This window comes from Procambarus clarkii, unplaced genomic scaffold, assembly GCF_040958095.1.
Source record: "Procambarus clarkii isolate CNS0578487 unplaced genomic scaffold, FALCON_Pclarkii_2.0 HiC_scaffold_136, whole genome shotgun sequence".
In the NCBI taxonomy this organism is placed as follows: domain Eukaryota; kingdom Metazoa; phylum Arthropoda; class Malacostraca; order Decapoda; family Cambaridae; genus Procambarus; species Procambarus clarkii.
In genome coordinates this window covers 379,830-396,612 of record NW_027189169.1, presented here as the reverse complement: position 1 = coordinate 396,612, position 16,783 = coordinate 379,830, and the positions used below count along the sequence as shown (strand labels likewise).

General features: G+C 42.0%; 1 protein-coding gene across 2 annotated transcripts in view; it reads right to left on the bottom strand.

The window, feature by feature from the left end:
* Positions 1-16,783, bottom strand: part of LOC123756890 (nuclear speckle splicing regulatory protein 1) — a 142,557-nt gene that overhangs the window by 33,739 nt on the left and 92,035 nt on the right. For both annotated transcript variants that reach the window (XM_069320451.1, XM_045740302.2), the window contains exon 3: positions 8,725-8,886. In XM_069320451.1, coding sequence (XP_069176552.1) covers positions 8,725-8,886 — 162 coding nt within the window. The remainder of the gene's footprint in view (positions 1-8,724; positions 8,887-16,783) is intronic.

The following is a 16,783-nucleotide window of genomic DNA, read 5'->3' as shown; positions in this document are numbered from 1 at the left end:
GATTGTGGTGATATTTAGCGCTGTGCTCCATGGAGGGAGAAGTAAGGCTGTGGAGGGAGGGTTGTGGCGTCGTCTTCTGACTGTGTGTGGCCACCATTTATTGACTGCACTCACCATACCAGCTTAGTGGTTCGCTATGGTGAACACAAATGTAGATACTTATACATAATGTGTGTATAGTGTGAGATAACAGCGAGAGGAGTAGGTTGGGAGCCGCCATTTTGGTGAGGGAGGAGCGTCGTCTGCACGACTTGTCATGTTGTTTACAGATGGCCACTATGGTCTTTGGGCACCATACCAGCTTATTTGTACAGGTATGGTGAATAAAACAGGTAGATACTTGTATATAATGTGTGTATATAGCATAATAATACCACAAACAATATTGTTGGAGGAGAAATATTAGTGTGTCTGGCCTTGAGGGCGGCCGCCGATCAGCTGACTGTGTGAGTAGCTACGTCTTTGTGCCTTTACTCACCATACAAGCTTAGATGTACAGTTATGGTGAACAAAACATGTAAATACGTATATATAATGTCTGTGTATAGTGAATAAATGCAAAAACAGTATTGTGGGAGGAGAATGAGGGCGAGTGAGGTGGTGTTGAGGGAGGGAGTGGCAGTGAGTGGCTCGCTGGTGTGTGGCGGTCACTCCTTGGTGCTTTTTGACTCACAAGACCAACTTAGTAGTTCGTTATGGTGAACAAAACATGCAGATACTTATATATAACCTGTGTATATAGTGTAACAACAGCAAAACTATTTGTTTATTGTTTTATGAACATAATAATTGAATCACTAATATGCACACCATAATTTTGAGTACAGCGATGGTTCACACATTTTATTATATAAATATACCACAATTCCCTGTATGGAATAATATTACTGCAAAAAAACTAAGAAAAAATCAATCAGAGACATTGAAATAATTAGGTAATAATATATTTGTGGCCGTCTGACAGCTCGGGCGGAGTAGACCTTGTCTGGCGAAGGCTCTGCCAACGCCCCTTTTTTGCCACACTTTCCTACTCTATTGCGGCTAAAATATGCCACCTATGATTTTTTTGTGATTTTTTCCGTGATCAGGGAACAAAAATAAACACTTCTATAAGACAAAAGAATTTTTTTTTTTTTTTTTTTTTTGCGCCTGTGGGTGTGAATTCCATTTGGGACCCTAGTGGTTTGAGGGTTAACTGCGCAACGCGTCTGCAGGTCCAGGCTTCAGGTGCGCAACGCGCCTCTAGGTATTTGCATTTTCCACGTTCCATTCAAAACTCCCACGGCTACATGGGGTTCACATCAGCTTCCTCAGGGCTCTTGTATACAGACGCCATCTTTAAAAAAAATCGTGGTCCACATTCCCGGGTGTGGGAGCCTCAGTAGTGAGTGAGCAACCAAGGCTGGCGCTCGCAGTATGAGCGCACAGCACTGCTGTTCAGCGTGTGACCACAGCATCGCCTAATAATATCATAATATATATATATAACTTGTATTATTTAGCCATAATAGTATTATAGAAGAGCCTGAGTGTGATAATGACTGGGTACAATGTTCAAATATCAGTGATTCAATGCTGTTCACGATGTTCACAGCGTTAGCCACAGCACCACAGCATTATTTCGTCTATCTAGGAATGTTCAAACAACTGGTGAGGGAGGGAGGGAGAGAATTGAAGTACCCTCACTGTGTGGCAGCCACTCTTGTTTTGCTCACCACACTAGCTTCGTGGTTCGCTATGGGGAACACACACATGTACATGGGTTTATACAGTATGTGTGTATAGTGTAATAACAGCATCAGGAGTATGTTGAGAGGAGCTATTTTGGTGAGGGAGGTGACTTCGTAATCATAGAGTCGTCTGCTGTCTGCTGTGTGATTTCCCATGCAGTATATGGTGGCCACTGTACTGTTTGGACACAATACCGGCATACTTGCATAGTTCTGGTAAACAAAACATGTAGATAGGTATATATAACATGTAGATAGGTATATATAACATGTCGATAGGTATATATAACATGTGTAAATAGTGTAATAAAAACAATAACAGTATGGTGGGAGGAGGAATGTTGGCGAGTAAGATGTTGGAGTGAGGGAGGGCTGGCTGGGTGTGGTTGCTCACATTCGCGATGTTCTGAATGTATTGATGGTGAATGTACAGTGGTACCTCGGAATGCGAGTGTCCCTGTATGCGAGTTTTTCGGAATACGAGCAGGATTTCCTCGAAAAATGTCTCGGAACGCGAGGGTTACCTCAGGACACGAGTTTGTTGATACGCGTACAGGCCGACCCAGCACATGGTGGTTCGGCGATCATCACCCCTCCACCCCTCCGCCCCTCAGTTTACCATTGTCTCGCGCCCAGTGACTACCCCACATCAATTCTTCTCGCGGATTTTCAGTGTTTTGTTGGATTTTTGGTGATTTGACTATACAATTTATTATATATCTCACCATGGGTCCCAAGAAAGCCAGTGGTAAGGATAAAGGCCAGAAAGCCCATGTGAGGACGACAATAGAGGAGAAACAAGAGATCATTCGGAAGCATGAGAACGGTACACGTGTTGTTGAACTTTGTAGGCAGTACAACAAAGCCACATCAACAATATGCACTATACTTAAGAAGAAAAATGAGATTATGAGTGCTAAAGTGGCAAAAGGAGTCAGAACAATAACGAAACAAAGACCACAAATACTAGAAGAAGTGGAAAAGTTATTAATTTGGATACACGACAAGGAGTTACGGGGTGACAGTGTTTCGGAGGCCATTATTTGTGAGAAAGCCAGGGTTTGGACAGATTTGTGGTGAGGAAATCGAGCAGTGAGCCTCAACCAGGACCTAGTGGCACTCAGATAAAACGTGCCAGGGAGAGCACACCAGAAAGGTCTTCACTGCCTGATGTGATAATGGAAGGGGACTCCCCTTCCAAACAGTAACTCCTCTCCTCTTCCCCCCTCCTCACCATCTTCCATACGCCTACAGCATTCAACAGCAAGGTAAGTAATAACTTGAACATAATTTTGTAGGTACAGGCATACCTCAGAATAAGAGTTTAATCCGTTCCTGGAGACGCCTCGCCTTCCGAAAACTCGCATTCCGAAGTTAATTTCCCCATAAGAAATAAAGGGAAATGAATTAATCCGTTCCTGACTACCCCAAAACCCCCACATCAAACTAAATTTTTATACCTAATTTACCTAATTCATCTAAATAAACCTACAAAACTGTGTTCCAGTTATTACTTACCTTGCTGTCGAGTGCTGTAGGCGTATGGAAGATGGTGAGGAGGGGGGAGGAGGAGAGGAGTTACTGTTTGGAAGGGGAGTCCCCTTCCATAATCACATCACATAACCCCATGCCTTGTAACACTATGGATACCACTTCTCTTTCTAAATTTTTCAAACCAGCCCCTGCTTGCCTTAAACTCTTTCTTATCTGCATCACTCGTTGCAGGGGTATTCTTTAGAAGGTCTTCGTGCAACACCCTGGCTTTCTCACAAATAATGGCCTCCGAAACACTATCACCCCTCAACTCCTTGTCGTGTATCCAAATTAATAACAACTTTTCCACTTCTTCAAGTATTTGTGGTCTTTGTGCCGTTAATGTTCTTACTCCTTTTGCCAGTTTAGCACCCATAATCTTATTTTTCTTCTTAAGTATAGTGCATATTGTTGATGTGGCTTTGTTGTACTGCCTACAAAGTTCAACAACACGTGTACCGTTCTCATGCTTCCGAATGATCTCTTGTTTCTCCTCTATTGTCATCCTCACATGAGCTTTCTGGCCTTTATCCTTACCACTGGCTTTCTTGGGACCCATGGTGAGATATATAATAACAAATTGTATAGACAAATCACCAAAAATCCAACAAAACACTGAAAATCCGCGAGAAGAATTGATGTGGGGGTAGTCACTGAGCACGAGACAATGGTAAACTGAGGGGCGGCGGGGCAGAGGGGCGACGATCGCCGAACCACCACGCGCTAGGTCGGCCTGTACGCGTATCAACAAACTCGCGTCCCGAAGTAACCCTCGCCTTCCGAGACAAATTTTTGGAGTAAATACTGCTCGCCTTCCGAAAACCTCGCATACAGGGACAATCGCATTCCGAGGTACCACTGTATATTTAAATGAATTAGGTATAAAAATTTAGTTTGATGTGGCATTTTTGGGGTAGTCAGGAACGGATTAATTCATTTCCCTTTATTTCTTAAGGGGAAATTAGCTTCGGAATACGAGTTTTCGAAATACGAGGCGTCTCCAGAAACCAATTAAACTCTTAAACTGAGGTATGCCTGTATATAGTGTGTGACAGTGTATAGTGTGTACATATGTTGTAAATATACATAAATGAACATGAAACATTGGTGTGAATAGCTGTATGATGGGAGGAGAAATGTTGGCGAATACTGTAACCCCGCGATTATCTGGGATTCAAACATCCAGAAAACGCCCTTATATGGCCAAAATCCTGATTGGATAAAGTTATCACAATATCCGGCCAGTATGGCCACAGGAACCGGATAAAAGCTGGTTTGGCCTGATGAAAATTCGGCCATACCGTATTAATCCCGTCTGTACTCACCTAATTGTGCTTGCGGGGGTTGAGCTTTGGCTCTTTGGTCCCGCCTCTCAACTGTCAATCAACTGGTGTACAGATTCCTGAGCCTACTGGGCTCTATCATATCTATATTTGAAACTGTGTATGGAGTCAGCCTCCACCACATCACTTCCTAGTGCATTCCATTTATTAACTACTCTGACACTGAAAAAATTCTTTCTAACGTCTCTGTGGCTCATCTGGGTACTAAGTTTCCACCTGTGTCCCCTTGTTCGTGTCCCACCCGTGCTGAAGAGTTTGTCTTTGTCCACCCTGTCAATTCCCCTGAGAATTTTGTAGGTGGTTATCATGTCTCCCCTTACTCTTCTGTTTTCCAGGGATGTGAGGTTCAGCTCCTTTAGCCTTTCCTCGTAGCTCAATCCTCTCAGTTCCGGGACAAGCCTGGTGGCATACCGCTGAATCTTCTCTAACTTTGTCTTGTGTTTAACTAGGTATGGACTCCAGGCTGGAGCTGCATACTCCAGGATTGGTCTTACATAAGTGGTATACAGGGTTCTGAAAGATTCCTTACACAAGTTTCTGAAGGCAGTTCTTATGTTGGCCAGTCTAGCATATGCCGCTGATGATATTCTTTTGATGTGGGCCTCTGGGGACAGGTTCGGTGTGATATCAACCCCCAGATCCTTCTCTCCATTTGATTCTTGCAGGATTTTCCCTCCCAGATGATACCTTGTGTTCAGCCTCCTGCTCCCTTCGCCTAATTTCATCACCTTACACTTTCCCGGGTTGAATTTCAGCAGCCATTTTCTAGACCATTCCTCCAGTTTATCCAGGTCATCCTGTAGTCTCTGTCTATCTTCATCCGTCTTGATTCTTCTCATAATTTTTGCATCATCAGCAAACATCGAGAGGAATGAGTCTATACCCTCTGGAAGATCGTTCACATATATTAGAAACAGGATGGGTCCAAGTACTGAGCCCTGTGGGACTCCGCTGGTGACATCTCGCCACTCTGATGTCTCCCCCCTCACCGTTACTCGCTGTTTCCTGTTGCTTAAGTACTCTCTTATCCACTCGAGCACCTTCCCTTTTACTCCTGCCTGTTGCTCCAACTTTTTTAACAGCCTTTTATGGCTGTTAGCCATAAGGCTGTGAGCTTTATGTTAGCATAAGGCTTTATGGCTGTGAGCCACAGCCTCTGTGGCTATAGACGCATGGTGGAGGAGGTGGTGGGGGTGGGTGGATGGTGTCGGGAGGGTGGGAGGGGAGCGTCAGGAGGGACCACCTGGGTACAGGAATTACCATTAATTTTAGAACAATTAATCATAGCTAAAAACAAATGAAATAAGTACTAGTAATTATGTAATAACATATATATAAGTTTCCTAAAAGTAATGTGCACAGGTTGAAGTTTCCTTAAAAAATATTGTGAGATTTTTCCTCCTGGTGGCCTACGTAACGTGCTATAGCTGCCCCAAGTGGACCCGTCCAACACTGGTCAACCCATGTGCGTCCGTCCCTCTTGTTATAAACAGTGCTGCGCCATTAGTGAAATATTTTTTAAATAACTTTTTTATTTTCATAGTAACTTTGAACATTTTTCGCCAAGACTATGTCTGGTAGCAGCATCAATCATTTTGGAGGTGTTAAGAGGAAGAAGGTTGTCCTAGCAATTAACACTTTCCTGGATTTTCGACTTGGACTTACGGGCGGTTTCCCTAACCGCTTGTCGGATCACGACGTAAATTTACGGACAGTGTTATATTGGGTATTTACTAATCGATCGACTTGGGGTTTGTATGAATATGTTTGCCATTAAATTTTTGTTTTCTCTAATAGGCACTGTGCCTATTTGAGAAAACGGCAATGTATTGTAACTTAGAGGAGAGACTATTGAATTGGTGTCACAACGAGGGTAATCGCGCACTCCACACACTCTTGTGTTGGCCGCGATCATGATTCTACATTTATATGCATATGTCTGTGTAGAGAATTTTATTCCGAACACTATACAAACAAAAAAAAACGGAGTGAATCAAGTATAAACTTGAAAAAACATGAGCAAAGTAAAAACTTTTTACGCTCACGGGTACAAACACGAGTAAGATTCGCGTAAGATTTTATTCGCCGCAAATTTATTTGACGGTCTGTTGGCCAATTCTACCCATGTTCTTATAGAACTTTCTATTGCGAACACATTGCTATAAAAATGAAATACGTAGCTCGAGAAATAATGTCATGACAGTGAAATAAGTATAAACTTTCAAAGCGCTGCATCACAACAGTGTCGTCGCTGCTGAAATCACGGCTAACGCTTCGCCCAGTTCCCACACTCGTGCGGAACATAATTAGACATTGATAGGCATATGTCTGGGTGGGGAATTTTATTGCGAGTTCAGTGATATCAAAATAAGCGCTGTAGGATGACTGTGAGGCTGGCAACAAACGAAAGAGTATGAACATTTACTTCCTGTTTGGGTGTCACGGCGAGTCATCTTCGTGTTTATTTACTTCGTGGTGGGATAGCAAATGCTTGGGTGACATTTTATGCATAATATGATCTTGTAGAGAATTTTATTGCTAACGCATTGATACCAAAATGAAAAACGTAGCTTGAGAATTGATGTTAGGAGCGTGAAAAGATGATAAACTTTTTTGTGTTCACGCTTGAGCACCCAGAACGCCGCGCGCACAACCCGCTTTTTTTTTTTCAGGGAGTGTCGCGCGCACTAAAGTGTTAAAGACAAGTTACGTGTTGTTCAACCAGTGAGGCGTCAAAGGCAGCCAAATGCCTTCAACAAGTGAGGCGCCACAGGCAAGCCAAGCGCCTTCAACAAGTGAGGCGCCACAGGCAAGCCAAGCGCCTTCTACAAGTGAGGCGCCACAGGCAAGCCAAGTGCCTTCAACAAGTGAGGCGCCACAGGCAAACCAAGCGCCTTCAAGAAGTGAGGTGTTACAGGCAAGCCAAGCGCCTTCAACAAGTGAGGCGCCACAAGCAAGCAAAGCGCCATCAGCAAGTGAGGCACCACAGGCAAGCCAAGCGCCTTCAACAAGTGAGGGCATGCAAGCGCCTTCAACAAGTGAGGCGCAAGCAAGCGCCTTTAACAAGTGAGGCATCACAGGCAACCCAAATGCCTTCAACCAGTGAATCTTCAGCAGCTGGCAGTCAAAACTAACTTTGCTTAATGAACTGTACAGTAATTTTAAGTGTTAATTTTAGTGTTGTGTTAGTATAGGTTACATAAATTGTTAAGAATTCTTAACTTCAAGATGTGTGGCATCAATCAAGAAGATGAACACTGACAAGGTAAGTTGAGGTTTCTAGTTGAATATTTAATAATTATATGTGGCAAGGCAATTCAAATTATGTTGTTTGTAGTATAAAAATAGTTGGAAATGGTCACTTTTGGACACTTAGGTGAAAAAGTACCATTATCCAAAAAAATGTGATAATCCGGCTGGGGGTCCTTCCCATATAGTCCGGATGATCGAGTGGAGACAGTACAATGTTGGAGTGAGGGAGGGCTGGCTGGGTGTGACAGCTCACACTCGCGGTGTTCTGAGTGTGTTGATCGTGAATGTATATAGTGTGTGACAGTGTCTATTCTGTAAATAGATTGTATATATGCATAAATTAGCATGATACATGGTAAATATGTGCAACATATGTGTACACAAGTGTCATGCACGTAACACAGTGTCCTCGGACAGTACGGATGTTTTGCTGCCATAATATAGTGTATGTGTTCATTATACATAGGATTAGCACATATAAACAAATAAAATGTATTTGGAACTGTGCGCAAAAAATGAACAAAAATATATTCGCGGCAACTGGCTCGCCCCACCCCGAGCGCCCTACTAGCCCCGGGAGTGTACGTCATGGGCGAACGGGGAATGATGACGTCACGCGCCAACTTACGGACCCCATAGCAGCCAAAGTAAGTACAAGTTCAAAATTTTTTTTGACATACCCATACTGAGGGAAGGGTTTTTGACACTTTAAAACAAGAAAGGAATTTTTTCAAGAAAATTTATTTCCTGCGCACTGGGGGTGTCATATGTATAGGCCGTGCAGTTAAAGGGTTAAGAGTTTAAACCAATACAGAGGCTTCACATAAAGGTACAAATATTTCTTAACAAAACACCTTCATTATTACCTTTTTGTCTGCTGTGTGTTTCCTTGCAGCTGCTTCAGCATTTCTGGTGGTCTGCATGTCATCATATACCTCATCATACTGAAACACAGAAGAATCTTCCTCCAGCGCTTCTCGTAGTAAGCGCTTCTGCAAGCTCTGCTGTCCTGAGTTGCCAGCCGATTTCTAGAATTAAAAAAGTTTTTTATAGAATATATGGCATTTCTAACACAAAGCACTAAACAACAATTTTAACTGTCTTTTTATAAGAAAGTTATGAACAAATTTACTGAGAGATTAGACTATTTATTTATTTATTTATAAATGAGAAGGTACATTGGGTTGTGAGAGTACATAACACTGTTCTTACATTCTTGCAAAGCCACTAACATGAATAGTTTTTTTTAGACAGGTTCTTAACCTAGCAGGTAAGATTAACATATGAGTAATTTAAAGGTATATTGAAACAGAATTTGATTTCAACACAATAGCCTACAATAAAAATTGATTGTACTGATTACACTGGTGAAGTTGCATGTCTCAAATGCTAATATTGGGTAGCACAAGATACAGCGTTGTCCCGTCTTGAGTACTGCTCAGTACTCACTTCCCCCTTCAGAGCAGGAGAGATTGCTGAAATAGAGGGAATACAGAGAACATATACGGCACGCATAGACGCAATAAAGCACCTAAATTATTGGGATCGTCTCAAAGCCCTCCAAATGTACTCACTAGATAGAAGACGAGAGAGATATCAAATAATATACACCTGGAAGATACTGGAGGGCCAAGTACCAAATCTACACAGTAAAATAACAACGTACTGGAGTGAACGACATGGAAGAAAATGTAGAATAGAACCAGTGAAGAGCAGAGGTGCCATAGGCACAATCAGAGAACACTGTATAAACATCAGAGGTCCGCGGTTGTTCAACGTCCTCCCAGCAAGCATAAGAAATATTGCCGGAACAACCGTGGACATTTTCAAGAGGAAACTAGATCTATTCCTCCAAGGAGTGCCGGACCAACCGGGCTGTGGTGGGTATGTGGGCCTGCGGGCCGCTCCAAGCAACAGCCTGGTGGACCAAACTCTCACAAGTCGAGCCTGGCCTCGGGCCGGGCTTGGGGAGTAGAAGTACTCCCAGAACCCCATCAACCAGGTATCAACCAGGTATCAACAGTGTGAGGTTGGAGCACAAGGTAGGAAACTATGAGGATGAAATTAGGTCCCTTTGGTCTTACTTTTGAATAAGGCATAGGATGGACAATTTTTTTAATTCATTAGGGGAGTGAGTTCCATAGACTGAGTCCTGCATGGAGTGTTTGCACAGATTTAGTTTAACTCTTTGTATATCAGAGATGTTTATTTCTGGTGTGGTGCTCATGGGTTCTATTACACCTATCAAGGAAGAGTTTCAGATCAGAATTAGCATTTATGAACAAGGTTTTGTACATGAAAATAGCACAAGAAAATGTGTGGTGAGTTTATGTTCAGCATGTTTAGGGACTTACACAGAAGGGCTGTGTATTATCTGATGACAAAGTTTATTATAGTTCTGATAGCAGATTTTTGCCAAGAGATGATGGGCTTGAGGTAATTTGCAGTGGTTGAACCCCATGCACAGATACTGCATGTAAGATAGGGATAAAATAATGAGTAGTATAGTGAAAGAAGAGCAGAGTGGGGAACATAATATCTGATTTTAGAGAGTATACCGACCATTTCTGAGACTTTTTTAGTTATGTGATGTATGTGGGTTCTGAAGTTTAGTCTCTTGTCTATACATAGGCCAAGGAACTTTCCACCACTTGTAATGCTAATGTTAACATTGTCTATCTGAAGGTGAATTTAGTTTGAAGATTTACTTCCAAATAAAATGTAATAGGTCTTTTCTATGTTTAATGTGAGTTTGTTGGTTGACATCCATGAGTGGACTCTTTTTTTTTAATTTGTTATTTGCAATACAGTGGAACCTCGGTTTTCGAATGCCCGTTTTCAAATTTTTCAGTCCCTGAGCTCAATTTCTTAAAAAAAATTGACTCGGTTCTTGAGGTTTGCCTCGGTGCTCTAGTTTGTTGATACACGTATGGGCCGATCGAGCACGTGGCACGCTTCAGTTTACCAGTGTCTCCCGCCCAGTGATGACCGCATTTGAATTATTTGTAAAGAATTTAATTGTTTATGTGCTTTTTTGGTTTCTGATTATAAATGTTCTTATTATATATCACACCATGGGTTCCAAGAAAGTCAGTGGTAAAGTTCAACCTAAGAAAATAGCTGTGAGGATGACGATAGAGGAAAAACAAGAGATCATTCATAGTGAGACTATGTGGTCTCACTACAGACAAGTGTTAAAATGTAGGGAAAAACAAGTGTCTATTAGACAGATTCATAGTAAGACAAGCAAGCAGTGAGCCACAACCATGTCCTAGTGGTATGCCTGCAAAACATAAGAGAGAGTACCCTAGAAATGTCATAACTCCTGTTATATTGGGACTCCCCCATTATATATATAATTATATATATAAAGGGACTCCCCCCTTCCAAACACTAACACCTCTCTTCCTCCCCCCTTCCTCACTGTCTTCCATACACCAACAAGAGTCCTCAATAAGGGTAAGATATATTTTGTACTACAGTACAGTATGTACAAGTAACAGTAGTAGTTAAGTAGTAGTAGTAAGTATAAAATGTATTTAAACCACTGAGCTGCTCGGCTTCCAAATACGGACCCCCCCCTCCCCAGTGCGCAGGAAATAAATTCTCTGGAATAAGTAATATGGAATAAGGGGGGAGGGGACAGACGTGTCGTCGTCGCGCTCCGTTAAAACACTGGAATAAACCGGGCTTTTTTAGGATTACAACCATGGATTACGGCCCACAGTGATCACCAAGTGCATAGTGACCCGTAGGAAAATAGAATACAGAAATTAACAATGGAAATTTGAGTTAAATACAGAATAAAGGTGGTCCCACGTGGTGAGCCAGTGCCACCAGGCTCATGTGTACAGGCATAAGCGATATATATCAAATATAGCGAGCAGTGATACGTTGAACAGTGAAGTGGAACGTGTAACACAACATATAAATTAGTGGATAGTGTTAGAGAATTGTACAAAGAAAAAGTATAAATGTAAAGTTGTGGAGGAGGCATCACACTAGGCTGTTTATTACACAGCCACGAGGCCTACACAGTGTAGAGGACGTCCCGCAGTAACAGTATACTCCCTCAGTGATAATATACTGGCAATATATACGGTAATACGGGAAAGTGGAGCTAGGAACTAGTAATAGAGTAAGTGAATAACATTGCAAGCCGGAAGAAAGCAGAAATTCCCTTAGGATATTACAGGCACATAATCAGTGTATAAATCAAGTAACTGGCAACCAGTGACATCCTGGTTGCCCATCCTGCCCCCGACCTGGGACAAACAACGGTCAACTGGACGGTCCCAAGACGACCATATTTTCTCCACAAGGCGATAAGTACCCCCACATAAACTTGAACAAATAAACATATGTAATATTATAAATATACTGGATACATATTATATATACATACATATAATACGTAAATATATGCATATATTATTATAACATCACAAACCCAACATGGAGGTGTGTGGAGGCTGCCTTAAGTCACTTCGGAAGAGTGTTGTAGGCATTGTATGTAACATTTGTAACATAAGGTTTCACCTGAGTTGTACAGGATTACCTACACAATATGCAAACCGGGAAGGTAACTACTGGATCTGTCAAAGAGACAGACAGTTGTGGGAAAACATCACCAAACTAATGAATAACATTCCTGAAGTACACAGGCTACAATTCACACAAAAACTACCAGAAATATATGCAGAGTATATAAAGACAGCAACGAACTCTGAACACAACCCAGGGACTGAGAATTTAGAGAGTCAAAGTAGCAATGTAGAAGGGTATAGTGTCGAGGTACACAAAAATGAAGGCAATATTGTAGAGCACACTGGTGATATGAATAAGGAGAGAAAAAATGAGACGAATGAGAACACAAATGAGAAAGACGAAAGCAACAAGGAGAAAGATAAGGGCAATACCGAGAATGAATGCAGAAACGAGAAAGTTGGTACAAAAAACACAGAGGTAGCCAAGTCGTGCATGGGTACAAACAAGAATAATACAATCACAAATGAAAATATTTGCTGGTATTATGCAAAAGGACAGTGTAGATATGGGCCCAGAGGCACGGAATGCTCATTCATGCACCCACGGAAATGCCGAAACTGGTTAGAGAAAGGCAGATGTCGTTTTGATACAGAGTGTAGATATTTTCACCCTAAGCTATGCACACTCTCAGTCAATGAGAGAAAATGCTACGATCTTCACTGCCCCGATTTCCACGTCAGAGGTACACAGCGCCATATAAGAGAAGAAGTCCAACATAATAGCCCTGAAAATTTTTTAGAGGCAGGTACAAACAGAGGGAGAAACAGACAGGCAGAAACGTGGCAGGAGTATGGATGGAGAGGGGGAAATGCCCAAGACTGGACTACGGTTCGTCATCAAGCCCACACGTGCTACACCCCCCAACTACACAGAGACTACCACACTCCCCAGTATCACTTCCAAAACTGGACAAACCATTGTCACAACAACACACCCTGGGTCAGGGTAGAGAGGAGGGAGAACTACCAAAACCTTCAAGAAGTGACACACAATATGGACAATCATTCATATTTGCAAACATTCAAGGTTTAAAGCCAAAGTCAAGAAATAAAGTTAAGTTCATAAATGGCCTTCTATTAGAGTCAAACTCAATATTTGGGGCATTCACGGAAACTCATACAAAAGATTACATGGATGGTGAAATCTGGATTCCAAATTATAATCTATATAGATGTGATAGAAAAACTAGGTCAAATGGAGGAGTAGGTCTGTATATTAAAGAAGACCTGGTATGCACAGAACTACTAAACTCAACTAATGAGGTGGTAGAGGTACTTGGAATGAAGGTAGAGAAACTAAACCTAATTATTATTCTAATATATAAACCGCCAGATACAACGATTGAGGAATTCACAGAACAGATGCACAAAATAGAGAACATACTTGACAACCTAGCAAACCCAGCTCCAGATATTATCTTTCTTGGAGATTTCAATTTACCGAGTCTAAGATGGAGAACGGCAAACACAAATATCATAGCAGGGAATGACCCGGGAAATAACCAACCACAGGTTAGAGAACTTTTGAGATTCTGTGACAAATTCTCGCTCAATCAACAGATTACAGAACCAACTAGGAACGAAAACACACTAGACTTGTTATTCACAAACAATGATGAACTAATCAGGGATATCACAATCTCAGATACTTCATACTCAGACCATAAGCTCATTGAAGTGCGAACTAGCATAAATAACGGTAGTAGGTCTAAGAGACCCAACAAGCGAGAAGGAATATTCAATCAATTCAATTTCAACAATAAGAGGATTGACTGGGAAAAAATAAATGTAGACCTTGCAACCATTCAATGGGAGACGGTCTTAAGCGACAAAACTCCCACACAGGGAATAGCTCAACTGACAGCTGAAGCTTACAAGGTCTGCTTGAAGCACGTACCTGTGAGGAGGGGCAGAAAGAGGACCACTCTAGAAAGAGAACGGAGACGACTGTACAGGAGAAGGAAAAAAATAACGGAAATGCTTCGGCAGACACAACTATCACAAGCAAGGAAAACAAGCCTAAGCAGGGAGATTGAGGAAATAGAACAAACGTTGAAGCGATCATATGAGTCTGAGGAAATGGAATTGGAACAGAAAGCTATACAAGAGATAAGGAAAAATCCGAAATATTTTTTCACATACGCAAAATCAAAATCCAAAACCTCGACCAGTATTGGACCGTTAATTACAAATGAAGGTACGTACACAGAGGACAACAAAGAGATTAGTGAAATTCTAAGAAGCCAGTATGAGGCTATGTTTAGCACACCAATAAACAACATGAAAGTTGATGACCCAGACAGCTTCTTTATGAATGACATTCAAGCTGCAGATAATATAACGGATATTACCACAAACTCGGAAGACTTTGAAAGAGAAATTGATAATATGCCTATGCACTCAGCTCCTGGGCCTGACTCATGGAATTCAATATTCATAAAGAAATGTAAAGTACCAGTAGCGAGAGCACTCAGCGTGATATGGAGAAAGAGCCTGGATACAGGGGAGATACCAGCAGCACTTAAATCTGCAGATATAGCTCTGTTGCACAAGGGGGGGAGTAAAGCCTTGGCAAAAAATTATAGGCCAGTTGCACTAACATCACACATAATAAAAGTGTTTGAAAGAGTGATTAGGAATCAAATTTCTAGTTTTATGGAAAACAATGAATTGCACAATCCAGGACAACATGGATTTAGAGCGGGAAGATCCTGTCTGTCACAGTTACTCAACCACTATGACAAAATCACAGAAGCCCTAGAAGAAAAGCAAAATGCAGATGTTGTATACACAGACTTTGCAAAGGCGTTCGACAAATGTGACCATGGGGTGATAGCTCACAAAATGAGGTCAATGGGAATAACTGGAAAAGTAGGACGCTGGATACTCAATTTCCTGTCGAACAGAACACAAAGAGTAACAGTCAATCAGATAAAATCGAGTCCAAGCGATGTTAAAAGCTCTGTACCTCAAGGTACAGTCCTTGCACCGCTACTGTTCCTTATTCTCACATCTGATATAGACAAAAATACACGCCACAGCTTCGTGTCGTCCTTTGCAGATGACACAAAAATCAGCATGAAAATTACCTCTGCTGAAGACATTGAAAAACTACAAGCAGATGTCAACAAAGTTTTTGATTGGGCAGCAGAAAATAACATGATGTTTAACAGTGATAAATTTCAGGTACTCAGGTACGGCAAAAATGAGGATCTGAAACATAATACAGGGTACAAAACACAATCGAATCTTCCCATAGTAGGAAAACAGCATGTCAAGGATTTGGGAATAATGATGTCCGACGATCTAACGTTTAGGGAGCATAACCAAGCAAATATCGCGTCAGCCAGAAAAATGATCGGATGGATTACGAGAACTTTCAAATCCAGGGATCCCATCACAATGGTTGTACTCTTCAAGTCACTTGTGCTGTCCCGTCTCGAGTACTGCTCAGTACTCACTTCCCCCTTCAGAGCAGGAGAGATTGCTGAAATAGAGGGAATACAGAGAACATATACGGCACGCATAGACGAGATAAAACACCTAAATTATTGGGATCGTCTCAAAGCTCTCCAAATGTACTCTCTAGAAAGGAGACGAGAGAGATACCAAATAATATACACCTGGAAAATACTGGAGGGTCAGGTCCCAAATCTACACAGTAAAATAACAACGTACTGGAGTGAACGATATGGAAGAAAATGCAAGATTGAACCTGTGAAGAGCAGAGGTGCCATAGGCACAATCAGAGAGCACTGTATAAACATCAGGGGTCCGCGGTTGTTCAACGTCCTCCCAGCGAGCATAAGAAATATTGCCGGAACAACCGTGGACATTTTCAAGAGAAAACTGGACGGTTTTCTAAGAGAAGTTCCGGATCAGCCGGGCTGTGGTGGGTACGTGGCCCTGCGGGCCGCTCCAAGCAACAGCCTGGTGGACCAAACTCTCACAAGTCGAGCCTGGCCTCGGGCCGGGCTTGGGGAGTAGAAGAACTTCCAGAACCCCATCAACCAGGTATCAACCAGGTAAGTTCTTTTTGTTTTTGAAAGTATCAAAAATCCTTCCCTGAGTATGGGTATGTTAACAAAAAGTCGAAATTGTACTTACTTTGGCTGCTATGGGTTCCGTAAGTTGGCGCGTGACGTCATCAATCCCCGGTCGCCCATGGCATATGCTCCCGGGGCCAGTAGGGCGCCCGGCACAAAATGCGCGAGTTGCCATGAATATATTTTTGTTCAGATTTTGCGCACAGTTCCAAATACATTTATTTGTTTTTTCGTGTCAGTCCAATGTATAATGAACACGTGTACTATATTATGGCAGTAGAACATCCATACTGTTCAAAGACACTATGTTACGTGCATGACACATATACAGG